A 24,231-nucleotide genomic window follows, 5' to 3' on the forward strand; every position below is an offset into this window, starting at 1 on the left:
TAGGGTGTGAATCATATAAAACCCCCTACTCCTGCCTCCCAAAAGATCTCCCACTATATGAGAATCACCAGCAAAGCACTGTACTTAGAGTTCCTTTGTTGCTTTCAGTGGCGCCACCATAGGAGGGATGGGTCGGGGGTCAATTTACATAAGAAATCATTTCAGAGTGCTTTCTATCTACAAAACCTAAGCAGCAGATATGGTGAGTTCTGTGAGGTTCAGAATAAAATTTAAGAGTTTATTTTAAGGGAATATTATAAAACTCAATTTTCTTTTAATATGCAAATGAACTAAGTCACCCTGGTCTTACATACATGATATATAGTTTAAATTACTAATTCAAGAAACGACACGTCATTGCATTTATTTATTTATTTATTTATTTATCTATCTGAAATTATTCAATAGCTTTCTGTTTCACTGTATGCTACCTCAAGATTATAAACGCTCCCCCAGATGCTCTGTTTCTTTGCTTTGCTACTGAATTTGTTTTTACATATTATTTACATTTGTTTATGTTTGTTTTGCATCTGTTTTATATCGCCTATATTAAATGAGCTAAAATACTCAAACAAAAAAGGACAACTTTTTTTCCGTGTTCTGGGGGATTGGGAGTACTGGAATGTGCATTTGGGAACCGATGTACTTTCCCGAAACCCACTACCCCGGAGTATGGGGCTGTAAATAAACAGGAATATAAAAATCTATAGATACAACCTTTCTCTCATAGTACCCATAATTTGTTAGACATTTCCCAGTAAACTATTTAAAACCTCATGTTTTTATTTCCTCAGCTGAATAAACACTGTCTGTTACATTCAAATAACACCTTAGGGGGGTTCTAGTTATTTCGAATAGGAAGACAGTTTTTTTTTTTGTTTTTTGTTCGTTTTAAAAGCAATTTCAGGATTAAAAATATTATAAATGACATCGCAACATAATGCAACACAGTGAGCTAGAAAGAAAAATTAAATAAATTCGGCCTTTCAATGAGAAAGAAATACACTAATAAAATAAATAAGTCATAATTACATTTAATTAGTCTTATTTATATAAATTTGAGGAAACAAACATGTTGAAAAAACATAACTTATATATACCTATCTCAGGATTAAAATAATCATGAAATGATGTGAATAAGACAAATTTAAACGATTAATGACAAGAACAAACAACTTATCTTTTCAGTTTTCTGCGTGGCGTGTGAAGCAGAGGGTTGACGGTACAGTGCAATGCTACATGGGAAATGTAGTCAATAAAAATATAATCAGCGTTCACATGATATTTTACATAAATTTTTGGGGGGGCTTAACATTGACTACAACAAAAAAGCATGTGCACATTTCCTACACAAAACATGCGCTCAACTGCGTCTGATTTTTTTACTTGGGTCGTTTTAATGTGATCAGTACAGCTCTTGTTGTCGACTACAACTCCCATCAAACATTTCTGTAGGAAGTAAGGCCGTGATGTCAACAGATACACGAAGCTGAAGATATGAATCCGTCTGTCTTTTTTAATGCAACATATTGTCTTTAGGCCTAAAAACAGTTAGCTGAGAATGAGAGACATTAAGGTTAAACTTTTTTCGTGGTTTTTGTTGCTGTTTTTCGTAAAGCTGTGCGTGTCAGATATACTCGAAAAGCCCAACTCTGTGGCTCTTTACAAGAGAAATGACAACGGCGAGGAGAATGTGCTACATAAGGATAATACTCCACTTCAAGACAAGCAGATACTTCATGGTCAAAAAGAGACACAACAGAATAAACTTGGCTCAACCAACTCGCAGAGCGACGGGAAGCTTTTCAGGTTGTTTGTCTTTTTCTGTTTTACCTACTGTAACTACGCTAGCAAGACTTTTTTTTTCTTGTCTTGTCACTTTCTCGACTATAACACTTAAATCCCACACTCAATAACAATCTTTTCTGTCCTATAAAGAAAATGTGTGCATTTTATATAAAATAGCGGCGACTGTTTATTTCAGGTCAAAGTGTCCCTGACTGTGGTAACACCTAAAACGGGTATAATATTCAGTCTAAGATGTGTTTACCTTATGGCTGTTTATTGTATCACGTGGTCAGTTTTGGCTGACAATAAGCATAAAGCCGCCATTATACCTGTCATATTCACTGTTCTCTTCCAGAGAGTCCAATGAAACTACTGAGAATTACAGCAATGAGACCCATCACTCCACAGCAGCTGCTGCCAAGCCAACCACACCAGCACCCCCAACTCCGAAGCCCATCCTTCCTGTGCAGACCGGGGTGAAGGCCCAGGAGGAAGAACAGTCCAGTGGACTGAGTATTTTCTTCAGTCTGCTTGTCGTTGGTGGGTTGCTATTCATTCATTTTATTGATTAATCTGACTTGGGCATTTCCATACATCTGCAGAATCAATTCGCTATTACAGTTGTTGCAGTGTTATCTGTATAATTTATTTAGTTTGATTTTTGGGATGGACTGAAGCAATAAAAACAACAAAAAAAAACAACAACAAATCAAAACACTTCTTAAAGTAATAGTGGAAGTTGACCAGGCTAACAATAGGTGAGTATTTGTCTGGCTGCTTATTTTCGCCTACTTAACAAATGTTCCACATGTTATCGGTGTTACTTTGAAAAGTATGATGTCTGAGGGCCACCCTACTATGACGACCCCACCCACTGGAGCTGTTTGTCAATTGTAATGGAAAACCACCCAAACCGTATAGAGTTGAGCTGAGTTCAACCATGCTGTGAACATGTAGTGGAAAAGGGGCTTTAGTTTCTACCACACCACAGCAGCCCATAGGCTCATGACCTCAAACATGTCCAGCCAGCCAACCCTCAATTGTTTGTGAGGGGACATTTTTAGCAGTCTTCTTTCAGATAGCCAATCAGCAGTCAGCAGCAACAGGTGAGGAAGGGTCAGTGCTGCCTCAGTCTTGCCTAGAAGTAGCAAGAGACAAAACTGGTCATTTAGGGTCTTTCTCTGACATTTGACTTAAATTATAAGGAATGCTTTTACATACCATTTTGACTTTACTTGTTTATTCTGTTGGCTAACTTGTTACTACTCTGAATTTGGTTTTGTTTATTAAATTGAGATTAGCTGTTGAATTTGCTTCTTGTACTCTGAGAACTGCTTTCCAAGTAAGTATAGCTGTCTCTAAAAAGATTAAGGTAGTGCTCTTAATCTTTATTAAAATGTAGATATTTTTCCCTTTTACTCTGTGGGATCACTACATTATTATTCTTTAACAAACTCTGGTGTAGAGAAGCAGCATTGTTTGCGATCTGAAGGTAGAGTAGCTGAAGATTAGTGCATGAGAAACCATTTCAGAGTTCAGTCTTACAAACCACACATTAGGCCTAAGTGGCATATTGTACGGTTAAAATAACATGTCGTTTGCTGCCACAATTTTGTTGCTTGTTTAACAAAAAGCTTTGTTGGTATGACTAGACTACTTTTTTTTCCGCCTGTGAAATAGAAAGAAGTTAGTTTGCTTTTGAGGTTGTTGCAACTGTTTCTTCCCATGCAGTCAAATACATGATTGCTTGTGTGAAATAGTGCCAGTATCTTCGAGAGCAACCCTTGGCAAATAAATATGGGATCACTATATTGCAGGATGTTTAATTAAGTGTTTAGCCTTTCAAAATATCCCTCAGTAAAAGTAAATGTCTCTTTTAATCAGATTATGTTTGTAAAATTTAATAATTAAGTTCAGAGAATAAAAGATAAAAACTATCTTGATTTTTTTTTTTCCTTATTCAAGTAATTTTAATAGTTAATTAAAAATGGATCTTGTCTCTGACCAAAAAATGTTATAACTTCAAGATTATTCTCACTGAAAATCTGTTTTGGAAAACAACAAAATGGTACACGGCAGTCATTAATTTTGTAAAGCTCATCTAATTTCTGGGTTGTTTAATATTTTGCTAAATAAATTAGCTCTTTCTACGTTCTACTTTTATATGCGCCTCTGAAAATTATTTAAATGTCATTACGTACCAATGCTATTTCTTCATTCCTCTACTCACTGCAGTCATCTAAATCAAACATCTAGAAAAGCCTTTGTAGTGGCATATTAGGTGGTAGCTTTTTTAGGCCTGATGTGAGCAAGTGTGACATCATCCTCTGAACAAAGATGCATTTGTCCTAAATAGTCATTCAGTTGTCTCCTACATCCTCTCTCCCTCAGGTATCTGCATCATATTGGTGCACCTGCTTATCAAGTTCAAGCTGCATTTTCTTCCTGAGAGTGTGGCTGTTGTGTCTCTTGGTGAGTGTCGCTCGTGTAACTTGCTGCTTTTTTGCACAAATATGTACTTGATTGAACAGTTTAGGTATTTAACGACAATTCTGCGCAAATATTAAGAGCAGGATAACAATCGGAAAGCAGAATGGGTGAAGCCAGATTATATTGTCAGAATCCGCTTCATTGGCTAAGATTGTTTGCACAAATATTTGACTTTTGATTTGAAACATTCACAGTGTACAAAGTGCAAATATATTAACTTTACAGGAAACAAAGTTCATTTATACAGCACATTTCAGCACCTAGTCAATTGAAGGTACTTTTACATGATGGAAATAATAAACAATCAAGAAACATACTTTATTTTTCAAATGTCATAATCATCAGCATAAATTATAATAAATTATAGCTGTAGTTGCCTGATTGACTTTTTAGGCAGTGTAATCCATTGGAGACAGCTTTATTACAAGCAAAATAACTGACTTTGCTCTTTTTCACTTAGTTCATTGTTGATCTAAAGCCGGGCTTTTCAGCCTGTGTCTTCAGAGCCAGATGTTGCTAATATATCCCTACAAAGTGGCTCCTTGTGACTTTAAGCCAAAATTATATAGAGACAAGCAAAGTAGTAAATTGTAAAGGCGAACTAAAGAAAAGGTTGGTTTTAGCCCCATGCATGTTGTTAATTGACACCTTCTTGAAATTCCTACATGACTAATGAAATCGTGAAGCAATTTTTTTCACCTTCCTCTGTAAATTTTCTGTTAACGTTAATAAACTTATTTTTTTTTTTTTTTTTTTTTTTTTTAAGTGTGCTGCCTATCTAACATAAATATAAAAAGGAGTCAGCTGGCTTCATTCTATAAATAATCAATCGATCAAGTTTACTTGTATAACACATTTCAGCACTAAGGCAGTTCAAAGTGCTGTTTTCATCATAAAAACACAAAAATACAAAGTTATAAAAACACCATGCAGTCAACAATTGGGAAAACCGGTAACAAACATAAAATTTTTATGAGTGCCATCACCAAAATCACCAATACACATTAAATATGTTGCTCATTGTTCCATTCACTACTAATCTAAAGCAACTGTAAACAGCTGGGTTTTTAGCCTTGCTTTAAAGGAACTCAGTGTTTCAGTTGTTTGGCAGTTTTCTGGAAGTTTGTTCCAGATTTGTGGTGCGTAAGCTGAATGCTGCTTCTCCATGTTTGATTCTGGTTCTGCATATTTTAAACTCTATTATCTGAGCTACAGGGAACTCAGAGTATTTTTCCTGTAATAAATGGGTAAATGTTTCTTATATTGGAAATAATTTGCATATATTTTTTCCTGGTCAAACTGGATTGGGGCTTTAGACTAATCTTGCTTTGTTGAAGTAAAGGTAAACATGACCGTTAGAATCCAAAAGGTTGCTGATCCCTGACCAAGAGATAAATATTTTCTCTTCTCACCTTCTGCTCTTCTCTATCAGTCAAAAAGTACACTCATTATTAGTTCTGGGGTTTTAGCATTGAAATGAAAAATCTGGTATAACAGGTTCTGAAATGGCTTAAAACTAGATGCACAGATCTTTGGTATTTGTGCCAACATGGATACCAAAGAGCCACCTTTTCATTGTTTTTCAAGAAAAGACAAAGTCAAAATGTAAAGGTTTATGATTAGCTAAGTATACCACAGAAACCTTAGATTTTTACAGCACACAAAAAAATCTGGAATCTAAGGGTGTGTTCTTGTGTTCTAACTGGAATTGCACTCACCAGCCAACCTTCCACCCCACAAAGCTCAAAAATACTCGAGGCAGCAGCAATTGGCAAACACCTGGCGGAACAGTGTTTGCTAATGCTGCACTTATGCAAACTTTTTAACTTACTGAAGTAAGAACGTTTGTAAATGGCATCATTTACAAACGTTATGATGCCATTAAGTAACTTAAAAAGTTAAACTTTTAACTTACTGAAGTAAGAACGTTTGTAAATGGCATCATGTCAAACCACAGTTGTTGTAATGTATTGAAGGAGTGTCAGAAAGGGTAAGCTTTTTTAAAGAGACAGAGGCCAGTTTCAAGATATCACATACAAACCACCTCTTGATCAATGCGGTTAAAACCAAGGAGCTGGTTGTGGATTTCCACAGGCGCAGACCAACCACACTGACACCAGTAAACATTCAGCGAAAGGACAATGAGATGGTGAACTCTTAGAATGGCTTGAGTGTTCACCTGAACAATGAACTGGACTGGACATTCAACACTGATGCGCTTTACAGGAATGGTCAGAGCAGACTCTACCTGATAAGGAGGCTGAGGTCATTTTGAGTGCAGGAGAGACTTCTTAAGACCGTATTTGATTCTGCGGTGGCATCATCCATCTTTTACGTTATAGTTGTTATCTACAGCTGGTAGGATAAGCTCGTCAGGTTGGCCAGCTTTAGGCCAGGATGTCCCCTGCATCCCATCATGCAGCCTAACTTAACAATCAAGTGTGTTGTGTAACAAAAGAGATAGGGCTCCACACATTTTGAAAAGATCACTTGAGGTGAATTCTCCTCCTTGTAACTGTACTCTCTTCACATGCTCGCTCACGTGTTTTCTCTACACCTCAGTGACACACATGCATCTTGACCCTGAAGGGCTTTTCCCTTTTTATGGCCTGCATACTGCACAGGGTCAGAACTTCTGTTTGAGTGCTTGGAGCAGCCAGAGAGATAACACAGTGTTAATAAATCAGAAGAAAGGCTGCCTTTCATCATTTCCTTTCCCCCATCTGCGTATTGTCTGCCTTGGTCTACGTTATCTCTTAACATCTCACAATAAACCAGCCTCCAAAGATAGTTTTTCTTTTGTCTCTCTGTTTCCTTTGCTCTACGTCCTTCTTACGCAGTGCTGTTTCCTTCTTAATTAATGCACCTGCAAACCCTAAGAAAACACTAGCTTAATACATTTTCTTTTGATATTTTTTTGTTTAGGTGTGTTCTTTTTAAATAAAGAAGGAAATATTTCAGGATTTTTTTCTTTTCTTTTTTTTTTTGTCTTAAAGGGAGACGTTAAACTATTTAATCAGCTGTGTCATTTTTCTTGTTCTTACCTTTTCCAGGAATCCTAATGGGAGGGTTCATTAAGATCATCGAGTTCCAGGAACTGGCCAACTGGAAGGTACAGTTTGCATCAACTGGATCCATAACTCATTTTGTTTTTTTTCCCACACTGGAAGCTTTTTCTATTTATTGAAACAATCGCACACCAGACAAAGATATACACCATCTATTCACTGCAAAAATATTTGGAAGGTACGGAGGGATCTAAACTGGCATGATATATTCTAGGATAGAATAACACTTCTTTTTGTATAGTGCAGTTACAGTAGGGAACATTGTGGTCCATTTCCTTATCACTTAGAAAATAATCTCATTCTACCATCTCGATCACATGTCAGCGTCTAGTGGCTGTCTCTTCCTCTTTATCACTTCTCATTTTTTGCGCCTTTCATTAACATTCCTTTTTTTCCCCCGCTAACCAGTGAGAAAATGGACAATCAAGGGGTGGAGAGAAAAAGTTGTTGAGTGAGAGAGGAGGGAGGTAAAGAGGGCAGGTTGTCAATGTTTCTTACACACAGGGATCCATTGTTTGTTTGTTTTTTCCCTAGTTGTGGGCCCCAGGGTGTTGCTGAGTCATTGGCTGAAGTAATTAGAGCCCCCAAGGCCCCTCGGCCCAGGTTGTCCCATCCGGTAAATCTGCAGGTGACCATCTCTGTGATTGTAGTTGATTTTCAACAATCAGGCTGTGTATGTAGGCCTGAGGCTTCATGATGGGTTAATACTAAGAAACATAAAAAATTAAAACAAAACAATCTTTTCATGTTACAACCACAAACTTTGATCATCTCATTTGACCATTTGTGGGAGGACTAGAACACACCTAATTCCAAGATGACTCCTTATGTCTTTCTGTCAACATTGTCTTTTTTTCCGTCGATCTTCCATGAAGGGAACATTTATGGAGTGCATAGCTAATAGTTGTCATGTCAACAGATTCTTCCACCTGAGGTGTGGAAGACATGCAAGGGCCTCCTGGCTGCTCCTTGTTCTGCCTTAGTTTATATGGAAAGTCATGTTTTAGTAGCTTGTAACTGTGCTGTACTCGTTTTGTTTTGGATTATGGATTGAACAGTGCTCGTTGAGATGTTCACAGTTTTGGACATCGATTAATAACTTAATACTACTTTAAACTTCTCTACAACTTTATCCCTGACATGTCTGGTGTTGGTCTTCATGATTCTGTTCTCTAATAATCTGAAGCCTTCACAGAACAGTTACATTTAGACTCGCTCCTAATTCACTGAGAAAACTTGTGATGTAACTGATTGCACTGAATTGTATTTGGAATGTAAATGAGGATGGTGTAATGTGCACTCAACAATTATGTTATCTTTTTCAAAGTTTTAAAACCATGCATTTCCTTCTACTTCACATTTATGCACTTCTTTGTATGACACAAAATCCCAAGAAATTACATTACAGGTTGCTGTCGTAATGTGCCAAAGATGTAAAAATAAAGGAAATAGTTCAAGGTTATAAAAATGTTTTGCAAGTTTTTGTAGGTGTGGGCAATATGACAGAAATTTATTATTATTATTATTATTATTATTATTATTATTATTACAGTATAATCCCAATCTCAGTTTCTGCATGTTTCTGCAGAAATTTCTGCATGCACAGAAATAATCAGTCCACCATCATTTAGGACAAAGAGCATTTCTAACTATACTGAGCTTGCACTATTATCTGTCAAGCAAAATTGACATTTAAGAAATATATTGCTGTTTTTAGGACACTGTCTCCATTTGTTCTGTATGACATTATAAAGCATAAAAGATTATTTTTAAATAGAAAAAAAAAAACTTTATACAGGTAAAGTTTGCTCTTGTTAAATAATATGTAACAGTGTAAAAGTGTCGTATCACGTTTTATGTGGGAAAATTAACACATTTACCAATTTAATATTATAATTCATGTTAGCATTATTATTGGTAGCAGTAGTATTTGTAAGATTTTTCATCATTTCGTCAGCCTCTCACCAACACACTCAGAATGTTTTCTGGATTAAGTGAAATCAGCCAGGGATAAATTACACCCTGTAGCTTGAAAACATAATAAAGTCCGCATTTAGGCTGTGGGGTTTTTATGAGCAGAAAAGCTACTGTCAGCATGTTTAATTAACTTTATGGTCTTTGGAGTTCAAATAGCTTTATGATGTACGTAGATAAGGCTTTTATCATGAAGTTTTCTCGTATTAGCTCTATGAATAAAGCCATAAAATGTGATATAATTGCATTAGCTGCTCTGCCACATGTGTTTAGACTTTGATATCGAGTGCTTCTTGTCCAATAAAGTTGACAAGCTGGTTGGTGGTTAAGCAAATAAACCACCAACCTGAAGTGTGTAAACATTCAGCTACATGCTTATTTACTCACCATAAGCATTTAGGAGGGGTTGGGAAGAGGACAGCTCCCTTAGTGAGGACAAGAGCACTCCTTATTTTGTTATACACTCAAAAACTCAGATTTTGTTTTTTAAAGCGTAATTACTAAATATAGTTTTATTGGTAATATTATATTCAGCTAACTATATTAAATGCTGCTACAACCATTTTTTTTAAATTGAGGGAATAAGTGGAATACCAAAACTCCTGTTTGTCTGAGCAACCACGTAGAACTGGATTGCATAGAATGTACCTTATAGAAAATTTCCTTATCTGTCTTCTTTGGCAGTGCATCAACATCTTTCTAATCCTTTTCAATCTAATACACTATAAAATTGTACAACACTAGTGTTACTCTTTCCTGGTCACGAATAATCCAAATGCCTGTTGCATTTTTTGCTTAGACTGCCAACTACATTTCTGCTGACACTACCCTACTTGGTCCTGTTAAGTTTTAAAAACATGTTTTGTACAGTGCAAAGACATGAAATCAAAATTACAACGATTGAAAACATGATGAGGAAACCTTCGCTCTGTCCCCGTCTCCACTATTGATGCCCGTTACTGAAATATTTTGAGAAAAACACTGGGATTCCCACAGTTCTTAATGTGTGTGTGCATTTGTGTGTGTCTGATAAGTTTCTTCAGAGAGCTTATCAGACTTGCACTTCTGCATTTGTCCATGTCATGTCACAAACTGTGTCACACACTGACCTCAGCCTTCTTAAACAGTTCCTAAATAATATTTGCACGTTACTAAAAGTTTCTGTAATCTCTTCCTTTAAGAACGGATTGGTTCTGCCCTTACAGTCTGTGTTACAAACCTTCAGGCTCTCTACAAGCCACCAAAAGTGTCATGCGAAAACAAACTGCTGTTGCTGTGGCTACATGAACATGTGCATGAGCAATTTCTTTAAAGGTTAGATCTGAAAGTGAATTCTTGTTTTCTTTTCCTTTGCAGTAGCACCAATGTCTTGTGCAGAACTACGATGTAAGAATCACACAAGTCTCTAAATTGCTGAAAAGAAAAAGCTTTCAGAAATCACCTCTTCTTATTTTGTTGCTACACATTAAAGCATTAGCTTAAATATCAGCAAGTTTAGGTATGTAACTTATTTCTTTCAGCTACTTCCTGATCAACCAAGATCAACACATTACATTCATCGTCATGTTCTATTGTTTCAGAATTTTGACGCCATCCTCAATTACTAATTAAAATGTTGCTTGTCATTCTCCTCACCTTAAAGAAGTAAAGGAGAAAAAAATAAACACAATATTTAAGTTAGGATTATGTTTAAAATAAATATGTGGCCTCTGTCTTTGTGGCAGCCTTTTTATTCCTAAAAACATTCATTTTGTAGCTTGCATTCAAACTAGTAGTTGGATTTATCTCCAGTTTTCAGTGTAAAATTCTACTACCACAAGAAAACATTAATTTAGCTCAAGATGTTTTTATACATCTGTGCAACTGCTCCTGATTGTAAATGGTGATATGTTCATGCAAGCTGATTTCCCCGACAACGTGTCACAGCTGCTGGTCTGTTGTAACAGTTTAGTTGACAAGACGGATGTGGAAGAACACCACATCAGCTTCCATCTCCATTTTATGAACTGTTGCTCCGAATTAAAGATACTTACATTTTAAACGGTGGCGGATCAATGACCCCTTTGGCTTTGCTGCTGTTGATCATCTGCGCGTAGGTGCATTTGTACCATAGCCATTTTAAACAAGAAAGTTAGTTTTAGTTATCCATACGTCTTGTTTTTTTTTTCATTTTCTCTTTTACTTGTTTTCATTTCTTTCTTCTTTTTGTAATTTTGTTTGACTTAAATAAATATTAACTCATTCAGTTACATGAAAACTGCAAAAAACTTTGCAATTATTGCAATAAAGTGCTGCTGAAATGAACAATCAACTTTCTTTTACCAATTCTCTCATCAAATGAACAAACGTTTGCCTGTGTGCTCTTCTCATTCTTTTTACTCCTTTCTTTTTTTCCTTTCATCTGCCGATTTCTCCCTTGTGCTCTGACACAGATTGAAGAAGAAATAGCGCTCTGGTACAAAGTAACCTTCTAGCAGCAATATGTCTCCTAGGCAGAGCACTGACAGAGAAAAGCAGGTGAATATATTTACAACCTGGCTAATAATTTTCCATTCCCTCCATTATAGTGTTGTATTGTCTGTACTGAAATAAACAGGCTCATCGTTTTTTGTCAGTGGCTGCAGTGGTGGGTTTTAAGCCCCAAAGGGCAGCACATACTTTTAATAGATGGCTCCCACGCCAGAGAAGGAGAGAGAGAGAGAGAGAGAGAGAGAAACTGACACATAGAGACAAGTTTTAATTGTGGTTTCAGGGGCCTTTTTCCCTTGTGGTGATGTCACTGGTTGTCAAAGCCAAGCCTCCAGGGACCCTCCGCTCTGAACAGTGTTCTCGCCTATGGACCCTCTCATGTTTTTTTTTTGTTTTTTTTTTCCTGATATCTCTCGGCTTGCTTTTAACTGCATTTCCTTCATCTTTAGGCATTCATCTTTTTTCATTAACTTTGCATTCAGACTCAGCACATACAAATACCATATCAACCCTCTGCTTTCTGGGTTTATCCATTTCATCTTTTTTCCCCCTAAAATATTCTGCTATCTTTTCTGCTTATTATACTGTGCCTTATGGAAGCATTCATACCCACATTTTGCCTCATCTCTTTCACAAACCTCAATGGATTTTATTAGAATTTAATATGAAAGATCAGCACAATTTAAGGCAGTGAAATAAGAGGGAAAAGATACATCAGTTTTAGATACATCGTACAAATAAATCTGAAATGTGTATCATCTATCTGTGATTAGATCCTTTTATTCTAACATCCTTGAAGAAAACCCAGTGGAACCAATTGTAAAGATCTTAGTGGTTTGTTGGAGAAAGTCAGTGAATAATCAGCATCATGAAGACCAATGAACCACAACAGATGGATTAGGGACGACAAACTTGTAAAGAAGTTGTAATCAACATGAAGCCAGAATTACAAAGAAATACTTAAAATGCCTAGTCAAAGTACAGATGGAACTCCATTTGGAAATTTGTTATAAAGCTTGTAGCTCAAAGACACACCACAGAATAGGCAAATATTTCACTCTATAGTAAGCATAGCTGGTACAGGTAAAACCCCCCAAAACCTGCAGCTGTTCTAGCAAAATGGCAAAATTCAAACGTATTTCACAAATGAAATGTATGCTTTTCTTTCTATTTCACATATGTGTACTACTTTTTCTTGCCCAGTCACACATTCTAGTTGTTACGTGACAAAATGATAAAAAGCCAGAGGACTATGCCTGTTTCTACTAGACACTATATCCCCTATGACAGGCGTGTCCAAAGTCACTCCTCAAGGGCCGGTGTCATACATGTTTTGGTTTTCCCCTTGGCGGTAGTTACTACCTCCTCAGCATGTCAGTGTTCTGGAGATGTCTGCTAATGCGCCCTTATTTTATCCATGTGTGTGTATTTTATCCACTAAGGAAATAACCAAAACATGCAGGATACCGACCTTTTGAGGACTGACTTTGGACGCCTTTGCCTTGTGTTGTTTGGCCTCATTTTTTGTTGTAATTCTGACAGAACCGGACCCAGTGTCTAAGCATTCATTTTTGTGGCGTGGAAATGAATAACTATTTTCCGTTTTCTCAATCAACTGTTATTCCAAGAAAAGGTGAAATGTCCAAGCTAGATTAGGCTAGATTAGTCCATTTCTGCTCAAGTTCTTCTCTGTTTCGGTGCTCGTGTGAAGACATGTTTTATATGCTTGATCTATCACTCCAGTCAACAATCCTATGTGCCAGTGAAACATCTGAACGCATGCATGCGGCAGGAGTGCAGCTGTAGATGTCAAGTTGCAGTTAATGCGCGGCATGCCTTGCTGTGTCCGTGGCTGTAAGCTGGACTGAAAGGTGGAGCTCTACTGGAGATAAATGTCAAGTCACTAACATCAACTTTGCCAACCTGGAAGCAATGGTTGGCCTACTTTTCCTGAAATTTGAATGTATTATTAGTAGACAAACTAAGTCAAACCTTACCCTTTCACCTGAGTTGCACGTTCTCTGATGCTGAGTGTTTTGTTGTTTTTTTTTTTTTGTTTTTGTTCGATTTTTAACTGGAAGATGAGTAATTAAAAATTTGTTTTGTACACAATGTCCTGTGGCGTCATCCCTCTGTTTCTGTTTTTATTAACATGTCATATTCTCTTTACTGTTAAACAGGACTGATTGGCTATAAAAGTTACTTGGATAACAGTGGCAGGTCATACGTTTGGTACCTGGGCTCTCAGAGGGACTCCTATTACATTACAATTATACAAGCAGCCAATACTAATAAATCCAAAAAGCACAATATAGAATGGGGTATTTCCAGAGATCTTGTTAAAACCTTGCATCAACATCAGTGTTGAGTGATCAGATTTCAAACATCCTGCTCTGAACGCGTCATTCAGAGCAGGTATTTTAATGTGTCATCCTGAGTGGACACATGAACCAGATCTCACTAACTATGCTTTGAACAAATAAACAGAGAAGACAGCTAGGACTTTCTTATGAAGGTTTCCTTCAGATGTTGTTTTTTTTTTTTTTTATATAATCACTATGATATTAAAAATATATATTTAATGGTAGGACGTTTACAAGGCACACAGAGTATAGAGCGAGATGGAGAGTGGTGTTTGTTCAGCAGCCTGGCTGACATACACCGGGCAAGACCCCGCTCTCTTTTACGATGTCCTGTTCTTTCAGGAAAGTCTGGCTTTCTTGAAAATGCATTTTTAATCATTCCTGAGAAGGAGAAGCCAATTTCTCCTTCTCTATCTGCCATTGTGTGGATGAAATAAAAAAAAATAAATAAATAAAAAATACAAGTATTAATGTCCACAGCACAGATTGCTGAACACAACCTTTACTAGCTGTTCTGATCATCCAATCAAATCTTGGAAAATGTCTGATATCATGTGGGCCTTCGAGCAGGCGCTGTGAGGTCATATCGATTACAGAACATAGGCTTGCTCTCTGGATTGTGAAGATCCTGGACAGATTAGATTAACCTTGGCAACACAGAGAGGCTGAAATCTGATAGAGCACTAAATTTAATTGAACAAACATTAGAATTTAAGTTATAGATATATTTGTTAGGGTTTCCTGGAGAGAAGGTTTTTCAGGCCCTGACAGCCCACCACTGGTAGATCATTAGGCAACTTTTAAAACTGCTTATGTCAGAGTTTTTGTACTGACCACAAAGTCCTCCGAGCCCCTTCTCGTAAACCTTAATTTTGTGATATTTTCATAGCAGTTTTAAGATACTCATAAGTTTAAAATTAGATTTGTGACTGGCCAATGCAGTGCTTCTGATTCAGATCTTTGAAGTATTTTTTGTGAATGTGCCCCTCTACTTTTTTGTTAATATGAAAGCGATTGTTGTCATCACCAACTGCTTGTGGACTTATTGAGGTGGAGAGTCAGGCTCTACCAGCTGTCAAAACTGACTTCCATTAAACAAAGAGGGAGATTGTTTAGCAGCTGCAGCAAACACTCACTCGCCCCTTCTCTGTTCCTCTGATAGAAAACAATGCCAGAGTCTACCTGGAATAAGATGAAAAACTCTTGCATGCATAATGTCTTTTGATTTTTGTTTTACAAACATGAATTATGCACAGAATAGGTACACACACCTACACACATGTCGCTACTACAAAAACGCATGTGCATCATGCACAACCAGAGAGTAGCGCATGGGCACATGACGCCAAAGCCTTATCTGGGCGGCTGGCCCATTTTGCTGGGAAGCAACAATGACTTCATTATACTGCAGAAATAATCACAGAGGTCACTGGGATACTGTGAGTGCAGACGTGGGCTTGTTTGTGTGTTTGTGAATGAATAAGAGACTTGGGGATTAAAAATAGAATTGTCAGAAATTTACAGCTGCTTTTATGGGATGTGTTGCTAATGGAGGTTGACGGCATGTGTTGGGAGGCAGGTATGCCTCCTGACAAGCAGCTGATGTCTGCATGTGGTCATCCTGGAGTCAGCTTTGTAAGATGAAAAGGTGTTAGTAGTTGCTCATTGCATTATTTAAATTGTTGGTTTATTAGATGCTGTTTCTGAATGTCATGCGTTTCCTAATTCTTGCTCTGTGGCCAAAGTTGATGTTGCGGATTGTTTCATGTGTATTTTTAATGTGCTTCTTCTTTTGTCTTTCTCTCTTTCTTCTCAAGGAGGAAGAAATGTTTCGACCCAACATGTTTTTCCTCCTGCTTCTTCCACCCATCATATTTGAATCTGGATACTCTTTGCACAAGGTATGGTCACATTTTTAACTAAACCTGTATTTCCAGCACACCCCTGCCACTTGATGAGTTAAAAGTGGCAATTCCAGTTTCAACCTGTGGCATTTTCTCTGACAGAGTAGAGAAAATGCAGATAAGAAGTGCAGTTTATGTAGGCGGTAAAACAATACTTACTGTACAAAGTGACTCCAGGATAAAAGGAGGCAACAATGTGCTGAATGAGCATGCAACTCACAAAGAATGATAAATCATACGGTTTTGGGTTGGGCCGCCTTGTGACTGAAAAGTCAATACAATTGGGTGTGCTTAGTTTCTGTGGGTTGTTATTCATGTTCTCGTCCTCCTCTGGCCCTCCTGTTTGAAAGGCTGCTCGACCACTGTCTAAAACAGTGACCCAGTTTATATAGCCAGCAATCTTATTGGGATCTTGTGTGAATGCTTTTAGAACATTAATTCAGTGGGGGAAAACACCACCTCAAAGGACAGCTGTGTTTACAAAATGTTTGCACTTTTTACCGCATTTCTTTTAATACTTTGTAAAACCTAATGTTCTAAAAGCATTTAATCTTTTCCTGTTGCATTTTACAAGGTTGGAACAAGCAGGGATATATTTTTTTGACTATTTCTCCACTTTCTTTTGAATATCTAAAATTCTCAATCCTCTATTTTACATTCGTCATTGTTTTTTTTTTAAATGGGATGTAAATTTAGTGCAGGGATATTTAAATCCAGGCCTTGAGGTTCTGTGTCCTGAAGCATGTAGATCTGTCTCTGGTCGAACATACATGAATCAAATGACTGAATCACCTCCTCAGTATGCTCTCAAGTTCCCCACAGTCCAGCCAATTCCCTCAGCATTTGACTGAGGCGTGTTTAAGCGTCTTCAAGTTGCAGAACCCTGGACCTAAAGTCCTGGAGTAGAACTAACCTGCAGAACCCTGGACCTAAAGTCCTGGAGTAGGTATTTATTGGCCACTGCTATAGCCAATAAATACCACGGAAGAAAGGTTGAGTGTGTTTGCACTGACCCATTTCTAGGTTAAACTTTCACATGCTTAACCCAGAAATGGGTTAAGCATGTGAAAGTTTAACCCATTTCTGCACAACTGAAAATTGGTCACACTAAATTGTCTAATGTCAGAGTGACCAATCAACCTGACAGTCTGTTTGTTGGGCTGTTGGAGGAATGCAGAACCTGGAAATTTAAACTCTTTGGAGAAACGCTACAGGCCAGATTTCAAACGCAGAACCTTCTTTCTGTAATTCAACAATGCAGCCTGTCATATTTATGTCGCAGGAACAGGAAGTTGTGGAATTATATTTAAGCAAATTCAGAAACTGAAATGTAAATAACAGGAGATATTGCATTCCCATTTATTTTAGATGATTTGGGTGCCAGTCAGTGTGGCAGTGGGGATTCTATAATTAAAATATTTCTTAATGTGGGATTTTCTTTGCCCACTGAAAACATGTGCTTAAATTCATGTTATATATTTGTTTTATTTCCTATGTATGAATATACTACCGTGATTCAATAAAAAAAAACACAAATGTTTTTGTGTGCATATCTGTATTTGTACCTTGACTGTCAATCAATTTAGGAGTGGCAGTGAGTTATTGCCAGGCAAAAACAATTTCATATGCCCACAGTCTTTTTTTTTATTTTTTTTTTTTAACATATGCATGTACCTGTACTGTGGCCTACCTCTTATTATAATGCTGGACATCTGATATATAATGGTGCTATTTGACATTGCATACTGTCCATGGATATCTGAGCTGTGTATTTGTGTGTATATTCAGGGTAACTTCTTCCAGAACATTGGCTCCATCACCCTCTTTGCTGTGATTGGTACGGCTATCTCTGCCTTCATAGTGGGCGGAGGTATCTACTTCCTAGGCCAGGTGAGACAACCAGCTGTCAACAAGTCTGGTATTTAGAGAAACATCATACTTTTAAAATTGATTTTTGAAATGTTCAGGAAAAAAACTGAATTTTTTTCTACTAGAAAGCCAGGTAGATGTTAATGAATATAAAACTAGTGTCTGGATCATCATGTCTAGAATCTCTCAGTGGACCTTTGTCTTTTCTTATTTTTGTCTGACAGGCTGATGTGATTTATAAGATGACCATGACTGATAGGTAAGGTTTGAATAAAGCCATTTGACATTTTGTTCATGTAAAAGAAAATATTTCACCTATAAACATTGTCTCTTTCCGTAATTACAGTAAAGGATGATGTCCTTTGCTGACACAAACTCTTTACTATGAACATGGTTTGTTCTGACTGAATGGTTCTAGAAAGTAAGATGATATATCAGTCAGACGTGGCTCACAAACAGAAACTACGTACCCATGTGTTATTGGGGTGGAACTTCGGGTTGTTCAAAATTTTTCTTGGTCCACAATCAAAGGTGTGTAACTTGGCATTAGGCACAGTGTTTGCTATTCATATTCTTGCCAGTAAGGAGGATATGTTTTTCAGCCTTCCTGCTTGCATGTTTTTTTTTTTACGATTGGTCACAAACTCCTCAAAGTACTTTTTGATATAATTTGGAGAATAAATCCTTACAACACCAACAAACAAACTGATGAATGTGCCTGAACACCTCCTTTGACTCGACACACTCTTTTCTGCTCCCAAAGATCTGTAGCATTTTCAGTCGTGGTAAATTATTTGAACTTCTCCTCTTTGTACAGTATGAACCTGAATGTCTGCAAATGTCTTCTGTTATTTTAATAGTCAAATTTGCTTTCCCATTTCAATCCAACTTCCTCGTTTAGGTCACAAATGTTTTTTTGTTAGTTTTTTTTTTTTTTTTTTTCATGTGCACTGTAGAGTTCTTAAGAGTTGGAAAACTTGTTTTGCACGTGGCAGTTTTATGCTCATGTTTTGCTCCTTTGCTTCACAGATACCATTACGTTAAAGCCATTTTAATTTGTTAAAGCACAACCTTCTCTTTCTAATTCTCTTCAATCACACTGCAGCTTTGCCTTTGGATCTTTGATCTCAGCTGTGGACCCTGTAGCCACTATTGCCATATTCAATGCTCTCAACGTGGACCCAGTCCTTAACATGCTGGTGTTTGGGGAGAGTATCCTGAACGACGCCGTCTCCATTGTCCTCACCAAGTAAGAGTCTTACTGTAGTTGCTTTAAGCTCGTCCACACCTTATGGTGACACAGGTTTCCACTACTAACTGCCTTCATGATGACACACAAAGGGCGTATTTATCCAAAACATTTCCAGAAGTTCATAACACTAAGATGTTACATGAAGTTATAGGTAGTGCAACTTGCAAATATTTCCATATTCTAAAACTTTTTTTTTTTACATTTAGTGACACTATAGCCATAAACTTCTGGAATTTTATGTGATAAATTAACAGAATTAGAAAACGAGAATATCAGTATTATCTTTTCTTTTTTTTTAAATTCTCAATTGGACTTGGGTCTGAACTCTTTCCTAGTGGATGCTTCTCTGCACTTCTTTCTTTTTAGCACCACCCATCTTACTTTACACCTCTGACTAACTTTCCAGCCAACACCACCATGCTGCACTTTGTATGCTTGTAAAGAAATGTACTGTGTTACTTTACTTCCTCACGTAGCGTTTGCATGTTACTCATGTGTATTGCATTGACCGTTGACATTTGCAAATATAAATGTGTACTTTCCTATAAACATGGTAGATACAATTTTTGTAGACACAATGAAAGATACAGCTGTAGCCTCTTTTCACTTTTATTACTTGTACCTTACTTCACATTGCAGTTAAAACTGTGGGAACTTACAGTAAAGCATCATTCAAAAGAGACATATTAACAAGTCAGAAGCATGAAAAGTCATCATCTTTTTGCTATTGGACTCAAAGTCCCGTTCAACAAAACTCTTATAGCCTTTCTTATCAGATTCATTGACGTTAGATATATCACTGTCCTCGTCCGAAGCTATAACCATAACCATAACAGCAGCAGCTGTAACCTCTACAGCTTCTGGCTTCACTTCTTCCTCAACTTCCATTTCCTTTTCACTCACTTTTTAATTCTTTCTCTTGTAGTTTGACTTTTGTCAAACTACAAGAGAACATGTTATGTTGAGAACGTCTTCAACATAACATGTCTCTGACAAGCAGACGTATTCATCTTGTACTTTTATTTAATTTCTGAATACAATAGGTTTCACCTTATATTTCCTTTTGGGATTTCAAAATAAAAGAGGGCTGGATACTGACTAGAGTTGTCACATTTATGTTTATTTTATAGTAAATTTTCTAAATCCTTCCACTTTGCTACTATCCACTACTTTATGTTGGTCTATCATATGAAATCCAAATAAAATAAATCAGTTTGTGGCTGTAATGTGATAAATTGTGAGAAGGTTCAAGGGGTGTAAATACTGTTACAAATCACTGAACATATAAAAACAGCAGGTTGTTTTTACAGAATCTAACTGATGCATAAATCGTGTACTTTTAGCCTTGTAACTCAGAATGTTTTGCTCTCGCCTTGTGTAAACTCACATTTAGTTGGGTTCAGTGGAATAAGGTGGAATTTTAATTTCTATTGAAGCAGAACAGAACCCAGAAAAAGTCCCAACAGTTTTGAGAACTATTTTATTATAATGCATAATTTACAAAAAAGAGATACTTGTCTTAAAAGGGGTTAGCAGCATTTACCATTCCAAAATACTGTTGCTATGCTGATTAGACAGTACTTGTAGATCGTGCACCTTTGTTTTTTTTTACCTAACTGGTGACAATATTGCTGTGTTTCATTAGCATGAAGTCAAAGGCATAGTTTTTGAAAGAGCTAAAATAAATGACCACAGCAGGTGATCTTAGAAATATCTCACCTCCACATGTGAAGTAGAGCTTGTCAAAAAGGGGCTTTAGATATTCATTGATTAAAGAAGGCTAAAAGGAATCTCCATGGTAACTGCCATAGTCGTCGACAGTGTTCACACAAGGCTTTTCTCAGCAGTTTCTTATATTGAAAGGGAGTCATAGAGTGTGACTAGTAAGGGAAGTGGTTTTTTGCAGAATTGTTCACACCTCTTGAATTTTGCTACAGCTTTGTGTACTATTACAGCTGAGAAATGTAATATGTTTCATTTGGACATTTTAATTATTTAAAGGGGCAGTATCATGTAAAATCAACTTTTTTGAGCTTTACGTCATGTTGTAATGTTATACCCCGGTCAAAAACATACGTGGAGCGTTGCATTGATTCTTTCATGGATGTTTAAAAAAATTATTTGATCATCCGTGGCAACCGTTCTGCTGCGCAAAATGCCTGGGTGGACCTAGTACCCAGAGTTAGAGACGCAGCTCTTCCTTAGAGCTTCAGTTTCTAAGCTTCTGAGTTTCCGTCTCACAGAGCTCCCCCACTCAGTTCCTGCAGACTAGCCAGCAGCAATTCACAACTATTTGGTGGAACTGCGCAGCTGCTAAGCTCGTTACACGAGCTACTTCTGAGTGCAGCGCTGGTAAAAACATTGTTAAAGGGCTAATGGAGAAGTTAACATAGCAGTTACTTGATATATAAAATGCTATAAAATGGTCTGCCTGGAGAACACATAATACTGTCCCTTTAAAGAACTTAAATAGCTTGATTTTTGTTACTCTGCATGTTGATTCCAGATTATAACTTCATATCAAGTTAGCCTGAGGCAATGTCGTAGAAGTAAGAAATACTGCACTCTGCCAGTGGGAGTCACTTTTTATTTTATTTTTTTTTTTTTTTACCGTTTTTGCTGAAAATTTGCCATAAACACTTTAATTATGCATTAGCAAAAAAATGAATAAAAATGCTGTTTTTGAGTGAATTTTCGTGAGTGCAGAATCACAATAAACTTCAGGGACTCTTTAAAGCAAGTTCTAAAGAAAATATCAGTCTTTGGACATCTCAAAGTAGTAAGGTCAATGTAGCATTCAAAAGTAAAAATAGGAGGACGCATCAGCACAACAATCAAGACGACACCACCCATCTAAATTGACAGGCTGTTCACGCAGAGCATTAATCAGAGCAGCCAATCAGCACATGGTATCTCAAGAGGAGCTGCAGAAATCCACAACTCTGTTTGGAGAATCTGTTGACAGGTCAGCCAGGCATGCAGTCTAGTCAGTTTTGAGAGAGTCACAAGAAGAAAGCCAATGGAAAACTTATTTGCACTTTACCACAAACCTTTCAAAAACATAGACAGAAAACGCGTTGGTTAGGTGAGACAAAAATAAATCTTCTGCATGAAGTCTAACACTGCGTTTTACCCAAAAGTTTGCTTTGGAATATCACACAAAAAACCCCCAACAAAGTTCATGCAGGTATGGTGATAACAAGACAAATTGAAGAATTTTAAGGGATATAAGTACATTTGCAAAGCACAGTATTTATTTATTCTTAGTTGTTTTCTTATTTATAGAGCCTAGCTTTTTTAGTTTTTCTGCTTAAGGCGCTGAAGCTACATTTCACAGGTTTTCATTTGGGAAGGTGTTAACCGCGGCTGTGTGCACATGGTTCGGGTTTCAGACGTCACTCTTCTCATTCACTTTAAATGAGGCGACATCTTGCTCACTTTTTCCTGACCCTGCATGTATTTGTTGGGTGAGACACAGTCTAATATTTAATTAATTCCATGAGTCAGATCAAATGGTAGTGTGAGTGATCTACAGTTTGTAATTTTTTAAAATTTTCTTTAATTTACTGTTTTCTAGATGATGATCTCCAGCCAAGAGAAGCTTGGCGATGATATTTAAATATCACCACGTAAATATATATATAAGGTCAAAGGCTTATACTTGTTCTTTTTCCGATCACAACACCATGCCCTCTTTTAAAAGTTGTATTATCTATTTGAGTCTGGTAAACTGTAAATTGTTGAGTTTTTCTTTTACAGATTAAACTAGTAAGATTGTCTCGCTCTATCTGGTTCTTGAGAGTTACACAATAAACTGTCACAGGCGAGAAGGATGAAAATAGAAACAGTGCCCTCTGTTATCTACCAACAGGAAAAAAAAAACAACAAAAAAAAACATGTCGTCATCAAAATCTCCCTGCCCTACTTTTAGACACATCCACATTGTCACCTGCTGAGGATTCATTTGCTTGAAACCTGACGTGTTGAATGTACAGTAGAGTGGCTTACACAGCATTCAGCTTTTCACTGTTTTTATTTTTATTTGTTTTATTTTTTTAATATTGAGAGATATGTTGATTTAAATGTCTTTGACATCAGACACTACTCTCTGTTTTTAGTTTCCACTCAGAGCAGAATGACTGTTTACACTTAATCAGCAAACATACTGAGCCGCAGACAGAAACTAGCTAGACGAGTTTTGTGGAAACTAAGAATTTACAGTTTGTTTGGAATCATCGGTGACATTCTACCCTCTGCCTTCGCGCTCACTCTACACCCACCTTATCTCACAGTTAGTTAATAGTGTAAAGTGATCTGAGGTGTCAGGGTGCCCCTGCAGAGTAAATGATACCATTAATAATAGAAGGACTAAACAGACCTGGCTGTTTGTTTGCCGTTAACACCTCGCTGGTGGACTTTCTTAGAAAGCTACTTTACGATTGAACCAGGTTGTTTACAGCAGCAGCTCAGCCGGTGTCTTCACTTGGCAACCTGAAGATAAACAATGCAAAGAGATTATTAGTTATAGAGTATTTTACTGCTGTTGGTTACACAATTATATTTATCAGTAATTACAAAACCTCTGGTATCTTGTAAGTTTTAGGAAGAAAAAATAGGACATCTACTACCACCGCTTCAAAATTTATACATTACCTGGACATTTTTATTCTAAATATTCTTTAAAATTTTAATAATACTGCGTGAGAAAAGTTTCTCTGGTTTGTTTCTCTTTAGGTTCCAGAGTCTAAGGGTTTACCATTACCTTTTTAAGCTTGTTTTGATCAATAGTCCTGCTGAGTTTGTGTTGGCATTTCATTTTCCTTTTAAACTTTGAATTTGTTTCACTTGTTCAGTTTCAGTACCTGACCAGGAACACATATTCATTTATCTTGTTGTTCTAAACTGGGCCAATAACGGGGGGAAAAGAATAACTCCCAGGTGCATAAAAAACATGTGCATCAGAAGAATAGCACTGGTTTCATTTAAACTTGAAAAACCTCCAACGAAGATCTGACCAGTTTCCAGCCAGCAGCTCTTTCAAACTCACCAACTTG

At 37.0% G+C, this 24,231-nt stretch overlaps 1 protein-coding gene across 2 annotated transcripts in view; it reads left to right on the top strand.

Annotated features, from left to right (window-relative positions):
- The first annotated feature begins 1,436 nt into the window (after window positions 1-1,436).
- The window catches only part of slc9a8 (solute carrier family 9 member 8), a 30,813-nt gene continuing 8,018 nt past the window's right edge, over window positions 1,437-24,231 (top strand). The window contains exons 1-8 of one of the 2 annotated variants that reach the window (XM_016674135.1): window positions 1,437-1,809; window positions 2,144-2,328; window positions 4,180-4,260; window positions 7,332-7,390; window positions 15,970-16,053; window positions 17,845-17,946; window positions 18,150-18,184; window positions 19,031-19,174. In XM_016674135.1, coding sequence (XP_016529621.1) covers window positions 1,562-1,809; window positions 2,144-2,328; window positions 4,180-4,260; window positions 7,332-7,390; window positions 15,970-16,053; window positions 17,845-17,946; window positions 18,150-18,184; window positions 19,031-19,174 — 938 coding nt within the window. In that variant the 5' untranslated portion in view covers window positions 1,437-1,561. The remainder of the gene's footprint in view (window positions 1,810-2,143; window positions 2,329-4,179; window positions 4,261-7,331; window positions 7,391-15,969; window positions 16,054-17,844; window positions 17,947-18,149; window positions 18,185-19,030; window positions 19,175-24,231) is intronic. The other variant, XM_007557657.2, reaches the window with a different exon arrangement.

Source organism: Poecilia formosa, unplaced genomic scaffold, assembly GCF_000485575.1.
Source record: "Poecilia formosa unplaced genomic scaffold, Poecilia_formosa-5.1.2 Scaffold90, whole genome shotgun sequence".
NCBI lineage: Eukaryota > Metazoa > Chordata > Actinopteri > Cyprinodontiformes > Poeciliidae > Poecilia > Poecilia formosa.